We start from the raw sequence: 26,493 nt of genomic DNA on the forward strand, positions 1-26,493 counted from the left end.
GGAGGAGCGAGGGCCAGCGACCATGGAGAGGTGAGTGGTGGCCAGCGCTGGGTGACGGCGGGGCAGCGAGGCATCGGCGAAGCGTCGGGAGCGGGGTGCGGTAAGAAGCCCATAGGCTTCTATAGGGTAACGTCAGGTTTTTCTGGCATTACCCTCTGCACAGATAAGTGTGGCCGGGGCTTAGTACATATGGAAATGTGGTAAAAACCCCAAAAAAGTGTTTAACGCATTTTTCCTTTAGTACATCCCAGCCCATATGTGGTAAAAATAAGACTCGTCATGGACACTACTGAACTAGCATACGCGTTTCTGTGCCCGAATCCGATCATTAGACCCTCGATAACCGGGTTGAAATGTCGGGTTATTTCAAAGCAATATCCCGGGCTGCTGCACGTTCACATGGAATAACCCAGGGTTATTGCTGGCAGTGCTAAAGGGGTAATAAGGGGTATATTTACTAAAGGACTATTTTAAAAGATTTTTTTTTAAAAATCAAATGAAAAAAAAAAGTAGCAAACATTGATGTTTTGTTTCTGGGGCTAAATCACACATTTACTAACATACAATGGCCCTCATTCAGAGCCGTTCGCTATTTGCGGTCGTTCGTTTAAAAACAAGGGGTGGCTATTCAAATGATCCGTACGCACATTGCAGTCTGTTCACACCTCTAAGTCTGAACGAGCGAGCAAAACATACGCTCGTTTATTTGTTAAAAACGCCCCCTGGCCGCTCACACCATACGTCATGTCCGCTATTTATTAGATTAATCGAGTACATCGACCAGCGTATGAACTGCTCGCTATTCTTGTGGTTGGTGTTTGCTACCACAAATTTGCGAGCAGTTCTGGCTATAAAATAACCCAGTGACGTGGACAATGACGCTGCTGTTTTAAATATACACACCCATAAAACGCCCGTTTTGACCTTTAAGCACGCCTGCGTTCGGATCTCCACTCCCCATTTTCAAGCACCTTCCCCTGTTACCACCCACATACGCCTCATTCTGTCACTCAAAATAGCAGGCACTCGCTATATAGCGTACAAACGATTTTCGGCCGCACTGACTGGTTCGCGCATGCGTACTAAAAACCGTACGCATGCGCAGATGTGCAAACATCGCTCGGAACGAGCGTACTGCCGCTAACGAGCGGCTCTGAATGAGGGCCAATGTTTTTTAAAGTATTATTATATGTGTGATTTAGCCCAAGAAAAACAACATCGATTTTCATCGATTTTAAATTGATCAAAATCGACCTTTAGTAAATATGCCCCTGAGTATGTATAGGTTTGTCAATTCAAACAATATTGTAGGGCTGGCACCGACACCTTTAGAATAACTGATATAAGTAATAAATGGGAACTTATAACCAAATAATAAAATCGATATCTGGCACATCATCTTGTGTATTTAGGTTACATTAAATTAATTACAATCTACAAAATATACTCAGTTCAGCTATAAAGTGACCCTGTATACCCTAGTCTGTCATTGTAATAATTATTCTTTATTACACAGTAACTTGTATAGTGCTGATACAGAGCTTTACACAGAATACTTAGTCCTTGACATCAGTCCCTGCCCCAGTGGAGCTTACAATCCATATTACCTACCACAAAGACACACACACGGGCTAATGCTTGCCCGCAGCCCGTTACCATACCAGTATGTCTTTGGAGTGTGGGAGGAAACTGCATGTTCACCCAATGTCTGCATGGGACATTGGGTCACACTCCACACGGGATGGGTACGGGTTACAATCCAGATTGCTCTAGGTAAGAAACCCTAACCCTCCCTGGTGCCTAAACCTAATCTCCCCCCCCTAGTGCCCAAACCTAACCTCCCCCTCCCCACACCCTAACCCTCCCCCTAAGACAGCTACTTACCTTCGGGATCCCGGCGGTCTGGAAGCCGGTTTTCTGATAAATGTCGGGATTCTGGCGTCGGGATTCTGAACATATCCCCTCCACACAGCTAGGGGTGTGGATTGAAAGATGTACAGTAAAAAGGCAGACAATGTCTAGATAGATACCAAATGTTAGACAGTCAATAGCTCGACAGGTACAAAAGGTCGACAGGGACAAAAAGGTCGACACACTAAAGGTCGTCATGTAAGAAGGTCGACGGGTATAAATGGTCGACAGGGTCAAAAGGTTGACATGAAAAGGGTAGATAAAAAATGGTCGACACATTTTTTTTATTTGGTTTCCTAACCTTAATCTTCACCCTAACTCTAACCCTCCCCTTGGTGTCTAACCCTAATCCTCTCTCCTGGTGCCCAACCCTAACCATCGGGGTAGGTGCCTGACCCTGTCCCTTCTAGTGCTTAACCCTGATCCTCCTGGTGCCTAACCCTAACCATTGGGGTAAGTGCCTAACCCTAACCCCCTGGTAAGCGCCGAACCCTAAACCTAACCCTAAACCTGTGTCTAGCCTTTTCACGTCAACCTTTTGATCCTGTTGACCATTTGTACCTGTCGACCTTCTTACATGTTGACCTTTAGATTGTCGACCTTTTGTCCCTGTTGACCTATTGACTGTCTAACATCTGCTGTCTGTCTAGACATTGTCTACCTATTTACTGTAGATCTTTAGACCGGATCCCCACAGTTAGCCTGGCTGGAATCAAACCCACGACCCCAATGCCATGAGGCAGCAAAGCTGACCATTGGGCTACGGTTCTGCCAATACTACACAAGGGGGAAGACTTACTGAGAGACGGCTATTGCAAGCTGCACACCCCATTTAAGCTGGCAACATTAAATGCAATCCACGTCTGTTTTTGCATTTATTACTATTTTATTATTACTACATATAAAAATTTTGGGGTCAAAAAACGTCAAGAGAATCGGTGGCTTGCAAACGCAGCCGCTTAGTAACTCTGACCCAAGGTGATGCTATATAGAGGTGCAGATCAGGGGGCATCTCAGAAGACACCAACTTCTGTCGAACATGGGAGGTACTGACTAATATATACTTTATGTCCGGCTTTTCCTATACCCGCACCCTTTCTTCCCCAGCCTGAATATTATTATTACATTTTCCTGGAATTCAAACTCCCAATTTAAAAAATAAAAATAAATTTTTTAGTACATTTGTAACCCCAGAAAGAAAAGCGCGCTATGTCACGCCCTGGGCAAACGTCTGCTCACCCGATGGTCTTCATATTTTTACATCAAAATAGTGGAATATCCTAAATGATTTCTATATTTACTTTGGTTTTTAGTATTTAAAGAATAAAAGTAGATAATAAATAATAGCAAAAATAAAGAGTAAGTTTGTTTTCCGGTGAAGGGGTCTCTTTAACTTCATAATTATGAAGACATCAGTGACTTGCACCACCGACCACAGCCAGCGCGGCATGAAAGGAGCTGACCTCATTGATAGGACCGCGGTCACAGAGCCGGGGTTTGTGTGCTGGAGACAGTGGAGCGGTGAAGCCCCCTGGCTGGGCTCAGCGAGTGAATCATTTCCTCTTGGGATGTAGGAGCTTCGCTTTACTAAAACAAACTACAGATTAGGCCCTTGTTTGCTTTATGAATGAGCCGGCTGGCGGGACGGACCTGCACGCTGCTCCGTCACGATAAAGACAAGCTCCCGCTGCTGGGGGTTTTTTATTTCTCCTCCACTCTTCAGTATAAAGTTTTTGTTCCACTTTATTCCGATAGCTGCTCTTGGTCAGGAAGCTGATCTAAGGAACAGTTGTCTGCTATAGAAATGGATAAATTAAACAATAGCATCCTTCATTCCTGCGTTTCCTCCCCGGCCAAGGAATCGCACAATGAAATCTTCAGCTGCTGTGACATGTCGGGTCAGGTCCAGAATAGACCGCTAACAGAAAACGTATGCAACCAAAGCACAAGAAACCAGCAAAGGGACATGGCCGAAAATGAATAAATAATAATAATTATATATATATATATTTTACACACACACACACACACACATATATGTATACACACACAGGTTGAGTCTTCCATATCCAAAATACTTGGGACCAGGGGTATTTTGGATATCGGAATATTACGTAATTTGGAATATTTGCATACCATAATGAGATATCTTGTGAATGGGACCCAAATATACACACAGGGCGGAATTCAATTCTTTATAGCCGCTATCGCGCCCGGCGGAGCTATTCAATTCTTGCTCCTGTCGGGCACGATGAGCTGCCAGCGCTACATTTCAGCTTGCAGCCCCTGGGGGATGAGAGCTGAAATGTGCGAAAAGTGACATGTTGGGGCGCCCAAACATCACTTTTTGCGATCGCGCCCAGCACTTTGGTCGGGTTTAGCTGCTTTACGCGGCTAAACCTGACCTCTATGGGCGCGATCAGCGTGAACATCTTGGACAATTGTATAGCGGCCCGCGATCTCCTGTCACTTTAGACGGGAGATGCGGGCCGCGAATACAATTGAATTCCGCCCACAGAATGCATTTATGTGTTATATACACCTTATACACACAGCCTGCAGGTCATTTTATACAATATTTTCAATCATTTTGTGCATCAAACAAAGTTTGTGTACACACATGAAATTCATTTATGTTTCATATACACATTATACACAGTCTGAAGGTAATTTTATACTATAGCTTTAATAATTTTGTGCCTTAGACAAAGTTTGTGTACATTGAACCATCAAAAAGCAAAGGCTTTATTATCTCAGTCATGCCAAAAATACTCCATATTTCGGAATATTCCGTATATTTAGGGGAGACTCTACCTGTAATATATAAATATATATATATATATATATATATATATATATACACACATACACATATATATATACATACACACATATATATATATATATATCAGGCTTGCCTACCCTCTCGATTTGGCCGGGAGCCTCCCGATTATAGGGTGCCGCTCCCAGCCCCCCGGAAAGGCAGGCAAGCCTCTCGGAAGTCACCATCCCTCCCTACCCCCCGCAGAGTTAATATCAAAACCCCCGCAGCGGGGGGGCCAGTGACGCGGAGCGACGGCTTGCCCGTCGCTATCCGGGTCTTGCGCATGCGCACGACAGAGCCGGTTGCGAGCGGGTCTGTATCAGGCCGAGAGAGAATAGTGATAAGGTGTCAGTCAGCCAATCAGCTCCTAGCTGCCATCTCCCAGGCTGTGTTTGAAAAATGACAGTTGGGAGCTGATTGGCTGGTGCCTTATCACTTGCAAATCTTAAGAGGTGTATGGCTGTTAGCGCACGCAGTACGCCGGCAAGGAGCATCGCCGCACTAGTTAAGCTGGATTTCTGCTCGATCCTCAGGAGGGTGCGAGCAGAAATCCTCTAGACGCGGGTTTACAGCGCGGCCAATTGAATAGCTCACGGCACTTATTCCCAGCACTATTCAGCATTGCATTCAATACCCCCAATTAGAGAACTACCTAATGCCCCTATTACACACAACATAAAGCCTATACAATAGAAGTGTAAATACAGAACAGTGCTGGGTTTTTCTATATCCAGGACAAGCAGATTTATAACCACACAGCAGTCTAGCCCGGATCAGTTCCATCCGCCCCTACCGTATTCGCCGCCTTTGCATCTGTTACTCCTCATTCCTTCATTTCAACTGAAACTGTTTATAGCGAGTCCTGTGCTAAAATTGGACGCCCAGTATCTCCCGCGGAGCGCGTGTGGGCTCCAGCAGCTGCTATTTATGGACATCCCCACAGGTGACACGCCAGACAAATATGTATTCTCTGGAATGCTCAATGTATTACAGCCTAAAAGCTTTGATTACATTCAATGTGCAGATTAGTGATGGAAAATACTTCAAAGCTTAGCTCCAACAGCAATTCCCCAGGGCGGCCTGCTGCCGGGCAAGGTGCTTCTACATAGGTCACCTACAGTGCGCTCTAGATTCATAGGACGCCCTAACAGACATGACTGCGAGAGCTCATCTTCCTCCCCTATAGATCTCACACAGCATGCATAGTCAGAACTGAGGGTCTGATTCAGAGGCGCTCGCTGTTTACGAGGGCTCGCTCTGAATCAGGGCGTTTTTGTTTTTATCCGGCCTCCAGGCCGCTCGCACAGCTGTGGGTGACCACCCACAGCTTGTGCAAGCGGCCTGGCGATGGTCGCGACCATCGGGCTTGCGACGAGACCCTGCGGTAAGGTCTCGGCTCCCGCAGTAAGGTCTCGGCGTCCGAGTGGACTTCCTGCTCTAATAGAGCAGGAAGTCCACTACTGAGATCACGAGTGATGTCAGTAGGGCCGCCCACAAACTCCAGGCGTTCCTAAGGGACGTCCCCCCCCCTCCCCGTCTACAAAACGGGGTGAGCTGTCAATCAACATCGACAGCCGCCCCGTCTTGTAGTGAGCCCCGGAGCGACGGAGCTGCTGGCGCATGCGCAGTCAGGGACCATCGACCCGCTTGCGAGCGCTATGCGCTTGCGAGTGGGTCTGAAATCAGGCCCTGAATCCATAGCAGGGAGTGTGCAAAATAAGAACACAGACATACATACATCATACATACAGACATACAGACATACAGACATACATACAGACATAATACATCCATCATACATACATACATGCAGACAGACATCATACATACAGACATACATCATACATACATACATATTCCCTCACAGCAGGAAAAGAAGAGGCGGCACTCCGGGTATTTACGAATAAAACAATTGTGTTGTAATCCAACATTTCAGGGCGGCTTAGGGACTCGTCCCCAGGGTACAATAAACCGCTAAAAAAAAAAAAAAAAAGCTTACCTTATATCCCAGGAGAGACGCATCACCAAGCACGAAATGGCGCACTAAGGGCCTCATTTAGTAACGAGTTTCTTTACCAAAACGAGTGATAAATGTCACTGCGTATGATAAACGGTGCTCCAGCCAATCAGCTCCCAACTGTCATTTTTCTAACAGGTGACAGTTGGGGGCCGATTGGCTGGAGCACCATTTATCATACACAGTGACATTTATCAGTCGTTTTATTATTTATTTACAGTTTCTTATATAGCGCAACATATTCCGTTGCGCTTTACAATTGTCAACATTGATAGAACAAAACTGGGTAATAACAGACAGATATATAGGTAGGAAGGCCCTGCTCGCAAGCTTACAATCTATAGGATAAAACTCGTTACTAAATGGGGGTCTCAGTGCACTGCTCCCGGGTTGACGACGTGGTTGCCCTAGAGATACGCCATATCCGCCAGGAAAGCCTGCAGAGGAGAGAAAGTGCCAAGTAGAAAAAGAAGGCCCCAACGAGGAAAGCACAGAAGAAACAATACTTCAGATAACTTGATAAACAGAAGGGGAGTACACTACATGCAGCTCCTGCTGCATGAAGGGGAGTACACTACATGCAGCTCCTGCTGCATGAAGGGGAGTATACTACATGCAGCTTCTGCTGTATGAAGGGGAGTATACTAAATGCAGCTCTTGCTGGCTGCAGGAAATGGTCACAGATAAGGATGCAAATAATCTAGACAGACGAGAGAAATAAACTTTATAGGAAAAAATAAAAGGAACAGGACCATAAATTAGTAAATGAATATATGTACCACAGCAAGTGTGGATGTAAGTGCCCAAGCCGGGAAGCAGGAAAAAAGAGATGACAATTACAATTGAACCCACCAAAGATATTTTATTATCAAGTCTCTAGGATGCACGGTATTCAGTCAATGGATACATTTGGATTCTTTTGTAGAAGGAATATATATATATATATATATATATATTATATATAGGTATATACAATTAACCAATGTGTTTGTCTGGTCAGACCTATTCAATCAGGCCCTGCATCCCCGCACTTTTCTTCAGGAGCTGCAAGGAGAAGTCTGCATTAAAGTGCTCTCTCTGAGATTTAAGGTGCAGGGAAACCAACGCATAAAATGATGGACTCTATGGGTAACCCAAGGGTTTACAGCGCAGGGAAAATGCAGAATAATGAAATAGCTTCCAGTATTAAACCCAGAGTTTTCCCTATGCTGTAAACCCCGCGCCTAATTAGATATACCCCATAACCTATTATATTTAGATTTCTAAGTGGCTATGATATGGCCTGCCTCCGTAAAATGCAGAGTTACCAACTGAACCAAGCACCGGGCACTCCAAGACTATCCGGATGGGAGACCTATGGAGGGCCATGCGTTCCTTAGATTGTCGCGCTTTGGCCAGCCAGCAGGAGCTGCATTTAGAACCCTCCCCTGGTAGTGACATGGTTTCTTTTGTGCTTTCCTCATTATTTGGCTATTTGCACTTTGCCGTCTCTGCAGGTTGGCAGGAGACCAGCATGCCTGCTTCCCGCTGGATGCGGAGCGTCTCCATGGCAACCATGTTGTTGCACCGCCCGGCGCAGTACATACATACACACGCACATATACAGGATTCGGTCAGGACCTCAACATGGACATAGGGCTGTCAAGATAAAGGTCAACATTCACAAAAATGCCAACAGTACACTTTTGTGTTATTGTTAGGCTAAAATATGCAAAAAAATAAAATAAAAACCTGTATGTCGACATTTGTGAATGTCTACATACTGCTTGTCAACCAATATCGACAGTCTTACTATCCATTTTCAGAACCTGTCGACATTTTGAATGTGGACTTTTCGTGCCACACCCCTACATACACAATGGTTTAGGTCAGGTGTAGACAAGTTAAGGTCAGGAGGTCAAATCCTGGAACAAGCCGGAGATTCTAGGAGCCAGCCGTAGTTTTATAGGTGGATTGTCTAACTGGCTCCTGGGACTTACCAGCAGTGTTACAGTATGTTATGTATGTAGGCTTTTTTAAAACCCCGGGCAACATCTTTTCTTTATCTACTTTTATTTATTTATTTATTTTAACTCTTTTTATTGAGCGAATCACATGAAAACAGTACATTTCAAAATGCAAAAATAAATGACAGTACATAATATGCATTTATAATAGGAACTGTAATTTTTCAAAACAATAATATAGTAATGAATTTTCTCAGTATAAGAAAATAGAGAATATAGAAGCAAGAAAAATATCTTGCGGCAACGGTGTGCCACCCCGTTTAAAAGTAAAAAAAGAGATAAAGAGAAAAAAGAAAAAAAAAAAACCTTAAGAAAAACAAGGGAAAATAAGAGGAGAAATGGATGGGTGGACTCTATGTAGGATAACTCTCTTTCAATCTAAATATAATAGAAAAAAAAAAAAAATAATGTAAATGTTGAATGGAGAGGAAATGTTTTGGTATGTCAGCCAAGGAGATCATATTTTATCAAAAGATTTTGATGTATTACGTAATAAAGCGGTCATATATTCCATCTTGTATACATAAGTGATAATATTGCCTGCATTGGAGAAGGATAAGGGTTTTTCCAATCCGCAGCAATTTGGCAGGTCATAGCAGATACTATATGTCGGAATAACATATGGGTCTATGTACTAAGCAGTGATAAGTGACAGAGTGAAAAGTGATAAGAAAGTGATAAGGTGCCAGGCAATCAGCTCCCAACTGCCATCTCACAGGCTGTGTTTGAAAAATGACAGTTGGGAGCTGATTGGCTGGCACTTATCACAGACTTATCACTTTTCACTGCTTAGTACATAGGCCCCTTAATCTGATATCGGGATAGGGAGGACAGATATAAGGGAAGTAGAAAATGCTGAGGATCAGAGGGAATCGTGACCTCGAAGAGGCGCGAGAGGAGATTGACAACCTCTTGCCATATACTGGCTAGTTTGGGACAAATCCACCAGATGTGCAAAAAATTGCCCTCACCACCACAACCCCTCCAGCATCTATCCGAAGCATCAGGAAACATTACTTGTAGCCGCGATGGTACATAATACCATCGATATAGCAATTTATAAATATTTTCCTTGATTTCGACGCAAATAGAACTGGGGGCAGCGTTGTCCCAAATCCCCGTCCAATCCTCAGCATCTATAGAGTGCCCCAAATCTCGCTCCCACGCCAATTCATGAGAAACCCGATTGGAACTTACTTCTTCCCTTAATAAGGAGTAAATAGTAGAAATAAGACCCCTAGTGGGGGGTTGTCTCCAACATATAGACTCAAAAGAAGTCAAAGGTCTGCTAATCAGAGTCGAGCTAATTTTGGAATGGAAGTGTCTAATTTGTAAGAACCGAAAAAAATCTTTGGATGGAATTGCTACTCTATCCCGGATTTCAGAAAATTGTGGAAAATTAGTATCTATAGTGATATCATTTACATAATAGATATTACCCGATGCCCAGGCAGTAAGGGATGATTTGCATAAACCAGGAGGAAAAGATGGACTGTGAAGTAATGGTATCAAAGGGGACGGGACTTCTGTATCTACTTTTATTTTTGTGACAGTAACTTAATAAAAGGTATTTCCGCCTCAGCAGACATGCGTTCATGCTTCAGAAATTATAAAGGAGCACGTTAGGTGTATCAGAGGCAGCTCTGTAATTACTTTCCAGGAAACTCCCCCAAAGCATCTCACTGCTACATGAAATTAGATTCCAATTAATTAGAGTAAAAAATTTAAAAAAAAAAAAGTTCTTTAAAACTCATAGGCTGGGATGTACAAAAGGAAAAATGCGGAAAAAACCCCGTGGTGCACGTGGTGAGCTACAATGTACTGACGCCAATAACATCTTCCACCGGAAAATACAAAATGAACGTGATCTGATCTATACTTACAGGGAGGGATTGGTGAGGACAGAGCAGATATTGGTTACTTTGCTGTACAATGAGCTGCCACCCTGTGGATAGACGTGGAGTGAGAGACTAGCGCTAAAGTAATGGCTTCTGACCTCGTGCCTCTAGCTCCAGCCTCATGGATGTTGGCCCAGTCTGTGCTAGTAATGGACAACCTGTGGCCCTCCAGCTATCTAGCAGAGCATGCTGGGGCTTGTAGTTTCACAGGGTTGGTATATTATAACATTTTATATATTTGGGCATTACACATATGGCGGAAACTATTTTAATAAATATCCGGTTATCTTCAGCAGTTTGGTCATTATATGCGATAGGTAGGAAGAGCAAACAGAATTCAATGTAAAATAAACAGATTAACGACAGACAAATAAACATTTACAAATGAAGAATAGAAAAAGGAACACAAAGCCAACATTAACATAACATCCAGAACTTGCCTAAATTCTGACCGGAATTCTCATTTGTATAAATGTATATTATTAAACCCCCACCACTAGGTGTGGTTTATTATGTCGACATTTAAAATGTCAATTAACCATGTGGACAGTAATGTAGTGCCGACACTATATTTTTCATGTAATTCTACCCTATATGCTAACCCTAATACAAGTGTTGAGATGACATAATGAGAACATACGGCATGACGCTAGTGCGAGAAGTGGGCGATAGGATTATAATTTTATCTAACCACACATTTAGAGGGCGATTCAATTGTTCTTTATCTTTTTCAGACGCGCTAATTAATGGCTGGAACAGAAATCCGTGTTAAGTGCAGGCTGAGCAATTAGCCCACGGTTAATTACCACGGCTAACCTCATCCGGGCCTTAATGTACCTATGTTAAAAGGCTCTTCCCAAACCAATTCCACCTCACCAGTGGTAAGGATGGCTATGTACTAGGAGACGCAGGTCTACAAGTTGCCCCGAAGCACTTGACATCCTTGACCAAGAAATACCCTTTGAAGAAAGTATTTTCCTCCGAAGGAGGGAGGAGATTTCTGATGCACAGCAGACTTCCTGCTAGTACGTGGAACACTGCAATCCGTCTCCCTTCCTATGTCAGTTCTAATAAGAACACAATAGTTTGCACTAAAGACAAATACAGTATCAAACTTTTCGTTCTGTCAAGGTGTGGAAAGATTTGCATTGTTTACATGGATATGAATTTCATGGTCTCTTTTATATAAACCGAAAATTGTAGTTCAGATTTATAAGAAGTTACAGCAGAGGTTCCCAAACGCGGCCCTCAAGGTTCCCCAACAGTTTTAAAAATATCCATGCTTGACCACAGGTGAATTAATTAGTACCTCCGTCAATTTAATTTAATTTAACCACCTGTGCTCAACCATGAATCTCTCTAAAATCTGAACTGTTAGGGAGCGTTGAGGACCACGCTTGGGAACCTCTAAGATACAGGTTGTTCTACAAACGCTACAAATAACAGTTCCAAATTATATCCGTATCTTTTTTTAGAATGTATTATAATGTTTTCCTGCACAGAACAGACTTCATATTAGTACCCCTGCTGCCCTACTGGGTACACCGAAGAATTGATCCTATGTATATTTAGCGGGGCTGTAATTAGGGTAGTGTGACCAGTGCCATGGCACAGGGCACTGCAGGTCAAGGGGCGCTGTTTGGGCCTGTCACTTTTCCTGTTTATTATCATTCTCACTTGTAGCTTCCTCTTCTTTTATCCCCAGCATCTCCTGGCCTCCCCTATCTCTTCCCTGGCCCTTCCCCATGAGGTCATGGCCCTATCTCAGGTGGACTATATTATGTCCCTATTTATCCCCATCATCTCTTGGCCTCCCCTATCTCTTCCCTGGCCCTTCCCCATGAGGTCATGGCCCTCTCTCAGGTGGACTATATTATGTCCCTATTTATCCCCAGCATCTCCTGGCCTCCCCTATCTCTTCCCTGGCCCTTCCCTATGAGGTCATGGCCCTCTCTCAGGTGGACTATATTATGTTCCTATTTATCCCCAGCATCTCCTGGCCTCCCCTATCTCTTCCCTGGCCCTTCCCTATGAGGTCATGGCCCTCTCTCAGGTGGACTATATTATGTCCCTATTTATCCCCAGCATCTCCTGGCCTCCCCTATCTCTTCCCTGGCCCTTCCTCATGAGGTCATGGCCCTTTTTCAGGTGCATTACCTTATGTCCCTATTTAAAAAATGGAGATGGGAGGGGGTCGCCAATGCTCTCTCTGGCAGAGGGCACCAAAAAGTCTAGTTACGGCTCTGCTATTTAGCTCGTATTACCTGCCTCGCACCCATAAACCTACCACAAAATGAACATAGATGTATAAAATTTACAGTATATTTTTTCCCATAAATGTGTAGTGCAATCAGGTACACTCTTACTGCGCTGTCAGTTGTATATAACTGGCGCAAAGTGGATAGTATAATGATTGCCAAAGACGACACCAGATTACAAAACAAGGGAAAAATATTACAAGTAGATTGGTAGTATCAAACAGTAGCTTAGATAGATAGATAGATAGATAGATAGATAGATAGATAGATAGATAGATAGATAGATAGATAGATAGATAGATATACTAATGTTGCGGTGACCATTCCGCCAGTCACCGCAACCTTACTAAATATGTACTAACATATGCGATTAGTATCGCAAAGGACAGCTCTTGCGATAAGAGCTGCCCTTTGTAAAGCAGCCGACGCCGGGTGAGGGGGGTCTCCGTGGGACCCCGCCCCCTCCAAGCCTTGGAGCTTCTTGCTGGTGACCTGTGCAGGAAGGAGGTGGAGTCGGAGGACCCAGCAGGAGCACGGGACGGCAACCATGGAAGGTGAGTGGGGGTCAGCGCTGGGCATCTGCGGGGTGGTGAAGCGTTGGGTACGGTAAGAAGCCCATAGGCTTCTATAGGGTAATGCCAAGTTTTTCTGGAATTACCCTCTGAACCAATAAAAGGGCGGCCGGGGCTTAGTACATATGGAAATGTGGTAAAAACCCCAAAATCTGGGTTTTTACCACATTTTTCCTTTAGTACATCCTGGTGATAGATAGATAGATATTTTATTTTTACTTTTGTGTTTTGCGTGTTGCAGAACAGATACAGTACAACAAGGCAGCTTATAGTGATATCCGCCATGCCGCGCTATAGTACTGCGTTATGTATGGGCCTCACAAATTCTAGAGGCTGCTTAAGTTTAGGAGCGGCCTACGGGAATATTTTGTTTTCCAATCCTACAACTGTTGTTCTGCATAAGACAGCTAGGAGTTTCTTTATGTTAGTATATTCATGTCACTGCCTGCTGTTTGTCACCCAAAGCTACAATTCTACACGTTAGATATAGAAGACTAATGAGAGGCATACATTACAGTAAGGCCCAAGCATGAAAAGCCTGCAGAGCCTTTTATTCATACTACAACGAGCAGCCAGGGAACGGAGCATGCTAACAAGGGAAAACTGTACACGCGGGTGCAGCCGGATTTGCAGTCCCCATGATCAAAGCCATGTAATATTACTGGCCAGCGACTTATCAGTCATTTCAAAATATAGGGCAGGATGTTATCTGGTGTGTCAAAGCATACATGTACCCTACAGGCAGCCATTTTGGCCACAAAAGTAATATTGAGGGACAGATTCAAGTAGCCACAAACGAGGTGGCGCAACTTAACGCGGGTGAAACCAGCGGCTGTCAACTTTTTGTTATTCATTTCAAAATCTGCGTTAAGTTGACAGGGGTTTAAATGGGAGAAATCACAGCTGTTTGTTTGCACCTCCAGACAAGGTGATAATAAAATAAAAAATTACAATGCGTGTTATAATTATCTCTAAAAACTGAAAAATAGGTTGAATAACCTGGGACACGTATGCTGAGGAAATATATATTGCTGGTAAAGGGAATGACGTGTGACATGTATGGTAAAGGTGTATAACGATGTGGGACATGTATGCTGAGGAAATGTATTGATGGTAAAGGAGTATAATGACGTGGGACATGTATGCTGAGGAAATGTATTGATGGTAAAGGAGTATAATGACGTGGGACATGTATGCTGAGGAAATGTATTGATGGTAAAGGTGTATAACGATGTGGGACATGTATACTGAGGAAATGTATTGATGGTAAAGGAGTATAACGACGTGGGACATGTATGCTGAGGAAATGTATTGATGGTAAAGGTGTATAACGACGTGGGACATGTATGCTGAGGAATAGTATTGATGGTAAAGGTGTATAACGACGTGGGACATGTATGCTGAGGAATAGTATTGATGGTAAAGGTGTATAACGACGTGGGACATGTATGCTGAGGAATAGTATTGATGGTAAAGGTGTATAACGACATGGGACATGTATGCTGAGGAATAGTATTGATGGTAAAGGTGTATAACGACGTGGGACATGTATGCTGAGGAAATGTATTGATGGTAAAGGTATAATGACGTGGGACATGTATGCTGAGGGGAGGCAATCGGGAAGCCGACTGCCTAAATACCGGCAGCCGGCTTCCCGACTGTCTTATCCCGGCAAGGGTGAAATGCCGGGTGTCTAGATGTAGACGCCCGTATTTCCCCGACGCCGGGAGACCGGCGCCTGGCATCACGATTGTAGTGATGCCGGGCACCGCGAGCGGACAGCCGCGCGGGGGGGGGGGGGGGGTTAGGTTTAGGGCTCCTGGGGTGGGACTTAGGGTTAGGCTAGGGGAAGGGAGGGTTAGGGTTAGGCACCCCCGGCGGGGACTTAGGGTTAGGCACCCCCCCGGGGGACTTAGGTTTAGGCAGCGGGGAAGGGGGTGGTTAGGGTTAGGCACTTGGGGGGGAAGTTAGGGTTAGGCACCCCTAAGGAGGGTTAGGGTTAGGGGGGTTAGGTTAGGTTAGTGGATACTTACCTATCCACGATCGGGATTTCCAGCGCTGTCGGGCTTCCGCTGCGTCGCACTCTGCTCCTGTCGGCCTGCCGGTGACGGGAATCGAACCGCCGGCCATGCGGCTGGCGGTATTTCATACCAATTCCATGCTGAGGAATAGTATTGATGGTAAAGGGGTATAATGATGTGGGACATGTATGCTGAGGAATAGTATTGATGGTAAAGGTGTATAATGATGTGGGACACGTATACTGAGGAAATGTATTGATGGTAAAGGTGTATAACGATGTGGGACACGTATACTGAGGAAATGTATTGATGGTAAAGGTGTATAACGATGTGGGACATGTATGCTGAGGAATAGTATTGATGGTAAAGGGGTATAACGATGTGGGACATGTATGCTGAGGAATAGTATTGATGGTAAAGGGGTATAACGATGTGGGACATGTATGCTGAGGAATAGTATTGATGGTAAAGGTGTATAACGATGTGGGACATGTATGCTGAGGAATAGTATTGATGGTAAAGGGGTATAATGAGGTGTGACATGTATGCTGACGAAAAGGGGACGTGTCTTAAAGACATGCCCCCTTTTTCCTTGGCCATGCCCTCTTCTTGGCACGCGTGCCTTTGGCGTGCTCAGATGTGCTCTCTTTCTCTAGGTCCAGTGCCCTACCCGGTGCCGGACCTAGAGTGAACACTATTGTATTGATGGTAAAGGGGTATAATGATGTGGGACAAGAATGCTGGATGTAATACGGATGGCAAATTGGTTTAAGAACTTGCAAATGAGAGTAACAAGTAGAACTGGAGCCAGGCGCACACTCATGAATGGGCATTCAGGCCACAAGATAGTTGCTTCCTGTCTCCTTACTCCTATTTGCTTACGGCAGCCCCTGGGATTACTGCACAGAGGACAGGAGACAAAATAAGTCAACAGATAGAATGAAGAATATGGCTGGATAGAGGCAGCCATTGATGCAGCCACTTTGCACCTGTCTGCAGAGCCTACTTACGCGTTCTACACTGTGCATGCTCCGGAATCAAACGTGCATAAGTACAGGCCATATTTCAGTTGCATCTCCACTTGCAATTGAGGAGTAAACGGGGAGCAAAGTTCAGTTAGGAGTATCCCCGGAACTTCGGGTCGTGACGAGTCGGACGGAATCGTAAATATGCCAGTTTCTGTGGGTATCTATTGGACCAAGTTTAGGCTGGCGCAAGATCGCCCTGATGAGGAAGACAAGTAACAAACCAAACTTATTAGCTAGGAAGTGGGTGCATAGAGCTCTGCATACTGGGAAACAAACCTATTTATCATCTTTCGCCTTTGTTCACTTAGGCGTCTATTTACTAAGCAGTGTTAGGAGAGTGAAAAGTGATAAGGTGCCAGCCAATCAGCTCCCAACTGTCATTTTTCTAACACAGCCTGTGAGATGGCAGTTAGGAGCTGATTGGCTGGCACCTTATCACTTTTCACTCTCCTAACACTGCTTAGTAAATAGACTCCTTAGACCCTCTGTGCAAGCTTGTCCACAAGCAGGATACTATTGCACATACCACCCATCATGTCTGGCAATTTAGGTTTACTTGTTAAGTGGTGCAAAGAGCTGAGGGATAGAACTCCCGAGCAATGGAGGAAGGAGACAAGGACAGGGGAAGTCATTCTTCCCATAGTTCTCAAAGTTCTAGACAAACGGACAAGTACCCATGTGGCGTCAACCTAAAGACCTGTACAGTGTAGCCAAGATGGATCCACTATTTTATGGGCTGCATTTTCCTGGCGTGGTTTGCATGAAGTCATTCAGGAAGGTACTGTAAAATCAAAACTAATTCCTAATTAATGTTAATGAGTCACCTCAACCCTTTCAGAACTCCGTTCCAGATGGGATGGGAGTCTCCTTGGGTGACCATGGCCCTTTCCACTGGACGTGTGTGGTCACCCAATGGTTGACCAGCAGGACACAGATGTTTTACATAAGTCATAGGCTTCAGGCTCCTCCTGAACTGAAACAATGATGGAATATTCTGAAGCCGCAGTTGAGGGTCAGCATTACATTCCTCTTACCGAATTTCAGACATTGCTAAATTCAAAACCCACAGGACGCACAGGCTATAGTGACTCTAGCTGGTGGCCCTACGGCCTATCAACCAACTCTATATTGGATTCCCAATAGTTTTGAGTTGGTCTATTACCTGTACATTTGCCAATAGCTGAATATAAATGTAGGGCCCTTTGTTGATGGGTATATGTATCAATACACATCACATTTAATGCACAAAATAAAAAAAAATTAAAAAATACTATAGGTCATTGGCAGGATTACTGAAAATAGGGACCAATAATAATATATTCAGTACCTAGAACGAAGCAGAGGGAGCCAACTGTAGTTTAAGCAAACTTGTCTGTAGCTCCCGTCTAAACTGCATGGAAGTTATTCAATTGTTTGTGCGACCAGCCCCAAGGGTGAAGTTACCGTGGATTTCTGACGGTACCCTCCTGAGTTATGAGCAGAAAGCCACATAAAGTAGGCCTTTGGCGCTGGTCTAGAGCGTTGGGTGCGCCATTACGCAGCACGCCAGGCACAGCACGGTAGAAACTGCTCATCGCGGCTAACCCTGTGCATTCTCGTGCGTGTAAGGGGCTGATCACGCAAACAAATTAATACCTCCCATGCAGTTTAGACGGGAGCTACAAACAACTGAATCGCCCCCTTAAAGTCACGTGGTGCCCTGGTCATCTCTTCGATTTGAGGCACCAAGCATAACACAGCTATTTTAAACACAAAGCCTCCTTGTAATATAACTGTGAAGTGAAGATTTTTGTAACTGAAAAACTTGAGGACAACAAGAACTCACGGGAACTGTAGGGGGATTTCATGGGCGATCTAAAAAGGGGTATAATAGGGTAAAAGTTTATGGGGGCGATTCAATTCAGTGCAATGTTCCGGAGCTTTTCAAATGTCCCCATTGCGTCCTGCACTTAAGTCGGGAGATGCCGCTTACGGCGCCTAATGCCGGGTGTTTAGCCGCAGTAACCTGCATTTTGTGACTTAAGTGCTGGTCGCGATGCTGTTAGCGTACACGCTGAGAGCGAAATCGGCATTGCAGCACTAGTTTCGACGGATTTCTGCTCGCACCTCAGGTTGCGGGTAAACACTGCGCCAATTGAGTAGCTCCAGGAACTCATTACCCGCTCTATTCAACATCGCATTCAATTGAATTCCTCACTATGGTTTTATAATCCAGACACTGAAAGCAATAGGTGTACCACCATTTAGCTTACAGCAGTACGGGAACATTGGCTGCTTCGTAGGCACATATTCCAATATATTCAAATGCAAATTTATCTGAAGGTTTCCTTCCCTGATTTACAGCTGAATAAAAACCCAGAAGAGAGTTTAAATGTGAGCATTCGATCGTAACCAATGTGAATGCTGCAGTAAAAAATATATACGCCATACAGGCTTCAGCTCGGACAAGCTTAGAGATGTCTCCTTCCCTTCATACATCTTCATGTTAATTATTGCACAAAAGAGAACGGCGGTTCCCGACCCAGCCATTCGAGTTGTGTTCCATTAGCATAAATTAACCGGAATCCAACGTAAACCAAACACACAATGCTGTACGTGAGCAACGATGGAAAGGCCACAAGCACAGGCGTCTGGAGAAACACCAGCAGCGGCGTCAGCGGAATGTTTGACCTGTTTCAGTAGGTTACAGAGCAAACACAGTGATGCAATTCATACAAAAACATGTTATTTTCTACCCATGTTTTGGTTTAAGGCAAAAAACACCTCATAATTTACGGTAAGGAAACTAGTTTTAGTATTAATCAGCCACAAACGCTGCAGTATTACTATACACAGACATGGTTCCCCATATTTAGGTCATCTACCTCCAATGGAGACACAGTTACCCAATATGACAATACAACACGTTGCAATCCACAGCTGCTGCAATCGGCCACTGTAAGCTCCCATAGTCAGTCAAGAGGTTTACTGGCAGGAAGTCTGATGCGCACAGGAAAAAAACAGGCTGGCCCCAATAATTTTACAGGCACCAATACATCTAAAGTATAGTTTCCATCAGGAGGAGAGAGTAATCACATTTATGAATGTACATGTAAAAGTATAAAGAGCTTTATAAGACCGTAGAGATTTGATCAGAAGTGATCATGAGGGATGTTTTTTTGCAGCTGCACACCCGACTTCCTGTAAAACACATCTCTCACATGGGAATCAGTATGATATACCGCCGGTATGCAGGGTGTCGGGCTCCCAATGTAGGTATGACGACAGGCGTCGGGATTTCGATGCCTGTCATTAGTACCTTGCCGAGATTACACAGTTGGGAAGCCGGCGGTCAGGATTTCGTCCATCGGCTTCCCGACCGCTTCCCCTCAGTCATTGTATTGGGACCTTTACATGGGTGAGGATGTTAAGAGCAAAGGATTTTAAAAGATTACTTTTGTCTTGAATACAGGGCCTGATTCAGTAAGGAACACAGTTGATAATACGCACGCAATCGGACGATTGTTGCGTACTGCCCATGCATCGCAGAGCGCGAACTAGCAATGGCGTTCGGAACTGCGATTGTAGAGGCTACGCAGACCCAGAGCAGAGTGATTGACAGGAAGTGCAGTTTGTGGGTGGTGATGGGGGTGGTGGTCGGGCGAACGCAGGCGTGCCAGTGCTTTGCAACGCCGTTGGAGGTGTGCATAAACTATTCACTGCGTGGGCATAAGCAGCCTGAGGCCCGATAGCATGTGTGGCTGTTAGCAATATCGGAGTAAGGTTAGGGCTTGTACAAGTATGCATATGGGTCCGATGTTACCGATGGTTTTGCTATGTTTCCCTACTATACGGATGTGAGTAAGGGGAAGTGGGCATCCTTATGTCAGGCTGCGATCGCATTGTGAATGCAAACATTTACATATCACCGCTGATATTAGCAACTGCGCTGCGTGCGTATAAGCAGAACAGCGATCCGTGGTGAATCAGGCGCAGTGTCACGTAGTTAGGCCTCTTTGGGGCTTTTACATTTTAGCAAATGGACATAACCGATCCACATCGCTAGAGCAACAGTCAGAGCGGTGGGCAAGAGATGGCAGTCTACAGGTAGCCTTAAAACGGGTCACACTGGTGCCCCTGACAAGAACTAACCCCCCCTCTCTCTGGGTCCTGTTCCTAGTGACCAGAATGTCTAGGCCAGGACAGTGCCTCACAGTGTACGTGTTGCCAAGTTAGTCCTGATCTGTACGGCGATGTCTTCCAACCAACTTGAGCAGTTTGTCCCACAGTTGACTGGTCAAGCTGGTCTGACACTACTGGACAGTAGCCCGGCCTCAAAAATATGCACTTACAACCCGGGGAACTGCTCGTAAATTACATTTAATGGAGGGCAATGGTCATAAATTGTTCCTGTCCAAAACAATAACCAACTGTCACCCTAAGCAAAAGCCCCCTGGGAGGACACTGGAAAATACCAACCGGCTGCCCACCGCTGTTCTAGATTCCCACACAACGATATAGCCGTGGGACCTTGCGCAAACATAGGGGCGGAACTTACATATCGTGCGTTAGCAGGATAAACACGGGAGAGCCCTGTGATTTTGGCACATCGTAAGGAAAGAAGTCTGACTTATTGGCTCCGAAACTCTGCAGTCAAATCTACATTTTACAGGCTCTATGTATTCATACGGACTATGCCCGACATCTAGAGCTGCCAGCCTTACAGACTGGCAGGAAGAGCAGCTGCCAAACCATGCAGGTCCTAATACAGAACAGCTGGAAAACGTCCCCGCATTCTTCATCCACTGCAAACACTGGGAGCTCTGTTGCATGTGGTGCTGCAGTCAGGCCTAAGGAATGTTACCTATCACAGAAGAGAAGTGACCATCCTGCTAAGACCATCTATTGTGTTTTAAACAAGGTGTGGTGAATGCATAGGTCGCAACGCTAATAACCACCGTGCGTTCCGATAAAGAAAAAAAAACAGGGTTCACAGATCCACGTCAGGTTCACCAGAAAGCAACACATGAACATTGATCATGACAAAAACAGAATCAGCAATATAAATCTCCATTGCAGGAAAAAAAAATAAGGCTCTACATATCTTTCTGCTACAATGTTGCACATAGCAGAAATAAAACAACCAATGCAATAATTATACACTCATTGCTGCAAAAAAAAAAAAAAAAAAAAAACACATGAAGCTAGCCATCTTGCCAAAAAGCCTGGAAAATGCAGACTCTACGTGACCGGACTTACTTATTCTAGAAGCAACTGCAAGACAGCGAGGGAGAAAGTCAATCATTCAAGCTAGCTTAGTTCAAATAGAGAACGGAGCAGAATGTAAAAAAAAAGTAAGGAAGATAGATCTGGGAATCAGAGAAGGACAACGACCCCGTTCCACAATCGCTGCAAAAAAGCATTAACCGGTAGAAAAGCGAGTCATATATATATCGTTATTAAGGTATCGAATTATAATAAACTAGTATATTATTGGGAGTCCATTTGTTCGCCCGATTTCACAGTGTGATTAGAATAGCAGCTCCAGCAATACCTGGGTGCATCATTTACCAGTTTCATAGACGCTAGGATACAGGGCAGCCGTACAGCGCCAACCTATTTATTTATTAACAGTTTCTTATATAGCGCAGCATATTCCTTTGTGCTTTATAATTGTAAACATTAACAGAAGAAAACTGGGTAATAACAGACAGATATATAGGTAGGAAGACCCTGCTCGCAAGCTTACAATCTATTCTGCAGCCGCTGTACGGTAATTATAGAAATAAAAAAAATAAAAAACAAGTGCCAAAACTCACCCGGATTGTTGGCTTCTCCTTCAAGTATGTGAAGTTCTGTGCAATCTACTAAGGAATGCTCCAAACAGATCTGTAGGAATCTGGCCTGGGTCCTGCTAACCCTTTTCAGGAGAGAGAGCAAAGCAACAGTTTGCTCGCATTCATTCCAGCCTTTGAACCACCCAGAAAGCATTCCTACTTGATCCCGAAACATCATGATTATAGGAAGGTTTGCAGGATCCGCAGGGAATGAATAAAAAAAAAAAAAAAGTTTGGAGATGGAGAATTTCAGCGAGCGACTCGGTGGCAGGAGATTTTGCTTTTTATTTGTTTCCCTGTTTTTTTTTTTTTTTTTCCTTTTTTCCTTTCTTTGCTGACGAGGAACGGCTCTGCTCTGCTGCTGAATAAAGAATTGCAGTGGCACGGATTACGATTTAGAAGTACTTTCTGCCTCGAACATACTCTTCGCGGGATTCACTGGCGTCCGAGCTGTGTTTTCGCCAGGTCTGCCGTCCCTTTTGGGTTCTCTCGCTGACCCCTGCACACCCGCATTCCAAGTCAATGCTCACAACTGTGAAAATAAGACACTGATTATGACACATACTCCCAACAAAAACCCTGTGACTCAGTGCAATACAACCCTTAGCTACAGAGGATGCTCGCTGCCTCCTAACAGGGATTTTTGGAAGTTCCAAAAAAAAAAAAAAGTAATCGCTCCAAGTGCATCGAGCAGATAAAAATCTGCAGTCAAACCAACCAGTTGATGACAGCATGTTTCAGAGTAGGGTGTAGACAGAGGGGGACAAATGGACAATGTTGAATAACTTCTGCCCATTCTATCACCCTTTGGTGCAGTGAATGAAATCAGATTTAACCCTTCGGTCGCCTGTGCAGCAGCAAAACCGCCGACATCTGCATCAAACTGAATCTGAACCCCCCCCCCCATAGAAGGGACAGACCACACAATATAATTAAACCAGCCCAAATCTCTACAATGACAGACAGCTCCCACAGCTCCCGTTCTCTATCCACAACCCATGTTTTGGGTTTTATCTGCCCGTTTTTGTTTTTATTTACAGGAACATGCTCCATCAGTCATGCCTACTTGTGCCAATGCACCTCCGGGGGGGGGGATAAGCGGATCCCCTCACAGCGGGCTACGGTCATTAAGTCGCCCTGTATTAATGCAGAAAACATTCCTGTGTAAAATGGCCCTAGGTGACTGCTCCAGATGAGGGGGGGAGAAAGTTGATTTCCTGTGTCCAGGCAGCAGCCATGGAATAATATCTGTCACTCAGTAGAGGGGTAATAGGCACCCATGCAACAGATCAGACTATGGGCAGATTAATGTACAGCTCAGGTATACTGCAGTTTTCACATAAGTCTAATAGGCAGCATGCACAGAAGTCCTACACATACATGATAGATAGATAGATAGATAGATAGATAGATAGATAGATAGATAGATAGATAGATGTACATGATAGATAGATAGATAGATAGATAGATAGATAGATAGATAGATAGATAGATAGATAGATAGATAGATAGATTACCCCCTTACACATACATACATTACATACATACTGACTACGGTAAGAAGACAGATATATAGCTAGATTACCCCCTTACACATACATACATTACATACATACTGACTACGGTAAGAAGACAGATATATAGCTAGATTACCCCCTTACACATACATACATTACATACATACTGACTATGGTAAGAAGACAGATATATAGCTAGATTACCCCCTTACACATACATACATTACATACATACTGACTATGGTAAGAAGACAGATATATAGCTAGATTACCCCCTTACACATACATACATTACATACATACTGACTATGGTAAGAAGACAGATATATAGCTAGATTACCCCCTTACACATACATACATTACATACATACTGACTATGGTAAGAAGACAGATATATAGCTAGATTACCCCCTTACACATACATACATTACATACATACTGACTATGGTAAGAAGACAGATATATAGCTAGATTACCCCCTTACACATACATACATTACATACATACTGACTATGGTAAGAAGACAGATATATAGCTAGATTACCCCCTTACACATACATACATTACATACATACTGACTATGGTAAGAAGACAGATATATAGCTAGATTACCCCCTTACACATACATACATTACATACATACTGACTATGGTAAGAAGACAGATATATAGCTAGATTACCCCCTTACACATACATACATTACATACATACTGACTATGGTAAGAAGACATGCTGCTGTTGGTGTGAGTGGGAAAACTCCGCATGCAGACAGTACATAGTATAAGCCCCATCCATGAGGGGGGGTTCTCCCCATATGCCCCCCACCCCCAGGCAGCACCTACCTGCGCCCAGTGCATTGCCCCAGGCCCCCCTGCGATGTTCGGCACCTATAGGCGCTCTTCCCCCAGCTCCATGGGCTTTGCCATGTTGACTTGCAGCATCTGCACAGACTGGGAGGCTGGAGGAGCCCAGGCTTCCCACATGCTAATAATTACCATGCAGCATTACGTCATGGGCTCGGCACTGAGGGGGGAGGAGGAGAGGCACCAAAATAGAGAAGGGATCACTTGGGAGGAGCGGGTCGCATTCCTTCCTCCTCTCCCCGCTGCTGCTGCGGCCTTGCCGGGTCTCTGGGAGGTGGGGAGACCGCAGAGAGAGACACAGGGTGGGGTGGGCTAAGGGCAAGTGTAGTGTATGCAAATAATACCCCACCCTGCATCATTCTTCCCTGCTGCCCTCATTCTCAGCACTTTCTGTGACACTGGGCACTGCACCCTGAGCTGCCCAGCAGGGAGACTGTATGTGTGTCACACTCTGCATAGAGATGTATGTGACACTGTGCACTGCGCCCTCCTGCAACCTGAGCTGCCCAGCAGGGAGACTGTGTGTGTCACACTCTGCATAGAGATGTATGTGACACTGGGCACTGCGCCCTACTGCAACCTGAGCTGCCCAGCTGGGAGACTGTGTGTGTGTGTGTGTCACACTCTGCATAGAGACGTATGTGACGCTGTGCACTGCGCCCTCCTGCACCCTGAGCTGCCCAGCAGGGAGACTGTATGTGTGTCACACTCTGCATAGAGATGTATGTGACACTGTGCACTGCGCCCTCCTGCAACCTGAGCTGCCCAGCTGGGAGACTGTGTGTGTCACACTCTGCATAGAGATGTATGTGACACTGGACACTGCGCCCTCCTGCACCCTGAGCTGCCCAGCAGGGAGACTGTCTGTTTGTGTCACTCGCTGCATAGAGATGTGTGTGACACTGGGCACTGCGCCCTCCTGCACCCTGAGCTGCCCAGCAGGGAGACTGTCTGTGTGTGTGTCACACTCTGCATAGAGATGTATGTGACACTGTGCACTGTGCCTTCCTGCAACCCGAGCTGCCCAGCAGAGAGTCTGTCTGTGTTTGTCACACTCTGCATAGAGATGTATGTGACACTGGGCACTGCGCCCTCCTGCAACCTGAGCTGCCCAGCAGGGAGACTGTGTGTGTGTCACACTCTGCATAGAGATGTATGTGACACTGTGCACTGCGCCCTCCTGCAACCTGAGCTGCCTAGCAGGGAGACTGTGTGTGTCACACTCTGCATAGAGATGTATGTGACACTGGGCACTGCACCCTCCTGCAACCTGAGCTGCCCAGCAGGAAGACTGTGTGTGTATCACACTCTGCATAGAGACGTATGTGACTCAGTGCACTGCGCCCTCCTGCAACCTGAGCTGCCCAGCTGGGAGACTGTGTGTGTGTGTCACACTCTGTGCATAGAGATGTATGTGACACTGGGCACTGTGCCCTCCTGCAACCTGAGCTGCCCAGCAGGGAGACTGTGTGTGTGTCACACTCTGCATAGAGATGTATGTGACACTGGGCACTGCGCCCTCCTGCACCCTGAGCTGCCCAGCAGGGAGACTGTCTGTGTGTGTCACACTCTGCATAGAGATTTATGTGATACTGGGCACTGTGCCCTCCTGCACCCTGAGCTGCCCAGCAGGGAGGCTGTCTGTGTGTGTCACACTCTACATAGAGATGTATGTGACACTGGGCACTGCGCCCTCCTGCACTATGAGCTGCCCAGCAGGGAGACTGTCTGTGCGTGTCACTCGCTGCATAGAGATGTATGT

The 26,493-nt window shown here is 45.1% G+C and overlaps 1 protein-coding gene across 2 annotated transcripts in view; it reads right to left on the reverse strand.

Moving 5' to 3' along the window:
- Nucleotides 1-24,875, reverse strand: part of SAMD4A (sterile alpha motif domain containing 4A) — a 148,254-nt gene extending 123,379 nt beyond the window's left edge. For both annotated transcript variants that reach the window (XM_088447517.1, XM_088447516.1), the window contains exons 1-2: nucleotides 24,711-24,875; nucleotides 22,334-22,883 (exon numbers count right to left, since the gene is read on the reverse strand). In XM_088447517.1, the coding sequence (XP_088303643.1) occupies nucleotides 22,334-22,529 (196 nt within the window). In that variant the 5' untranslated portion in view covers nucleotides 22,530-22,883; nucleotides 24,711-24,875. The remainder of the gene's footprint in view (nucleotides 1-22,333; nucleotides 22,884-24,710) is intronic.
- Nucleotides 24,876-26,493: the final 1,618 nt, after the last annotated feature.

This window comes from Taudactylus pleione, unplaced genomic scaffold (genome assembly GCF_031769625.1).
Source record: "Taudactylus pleione unplaced genomic scaffold, aTauple2 ptg000433l, whole genome shotgun sequence".
NCBI classification, from domain to species: domain Eukaryota; kingdom Metazoa; phylum Chordata; class Amphibia; order Anura; family Myobatrachidae; genus Taudactylus; species Taudactylus pleione.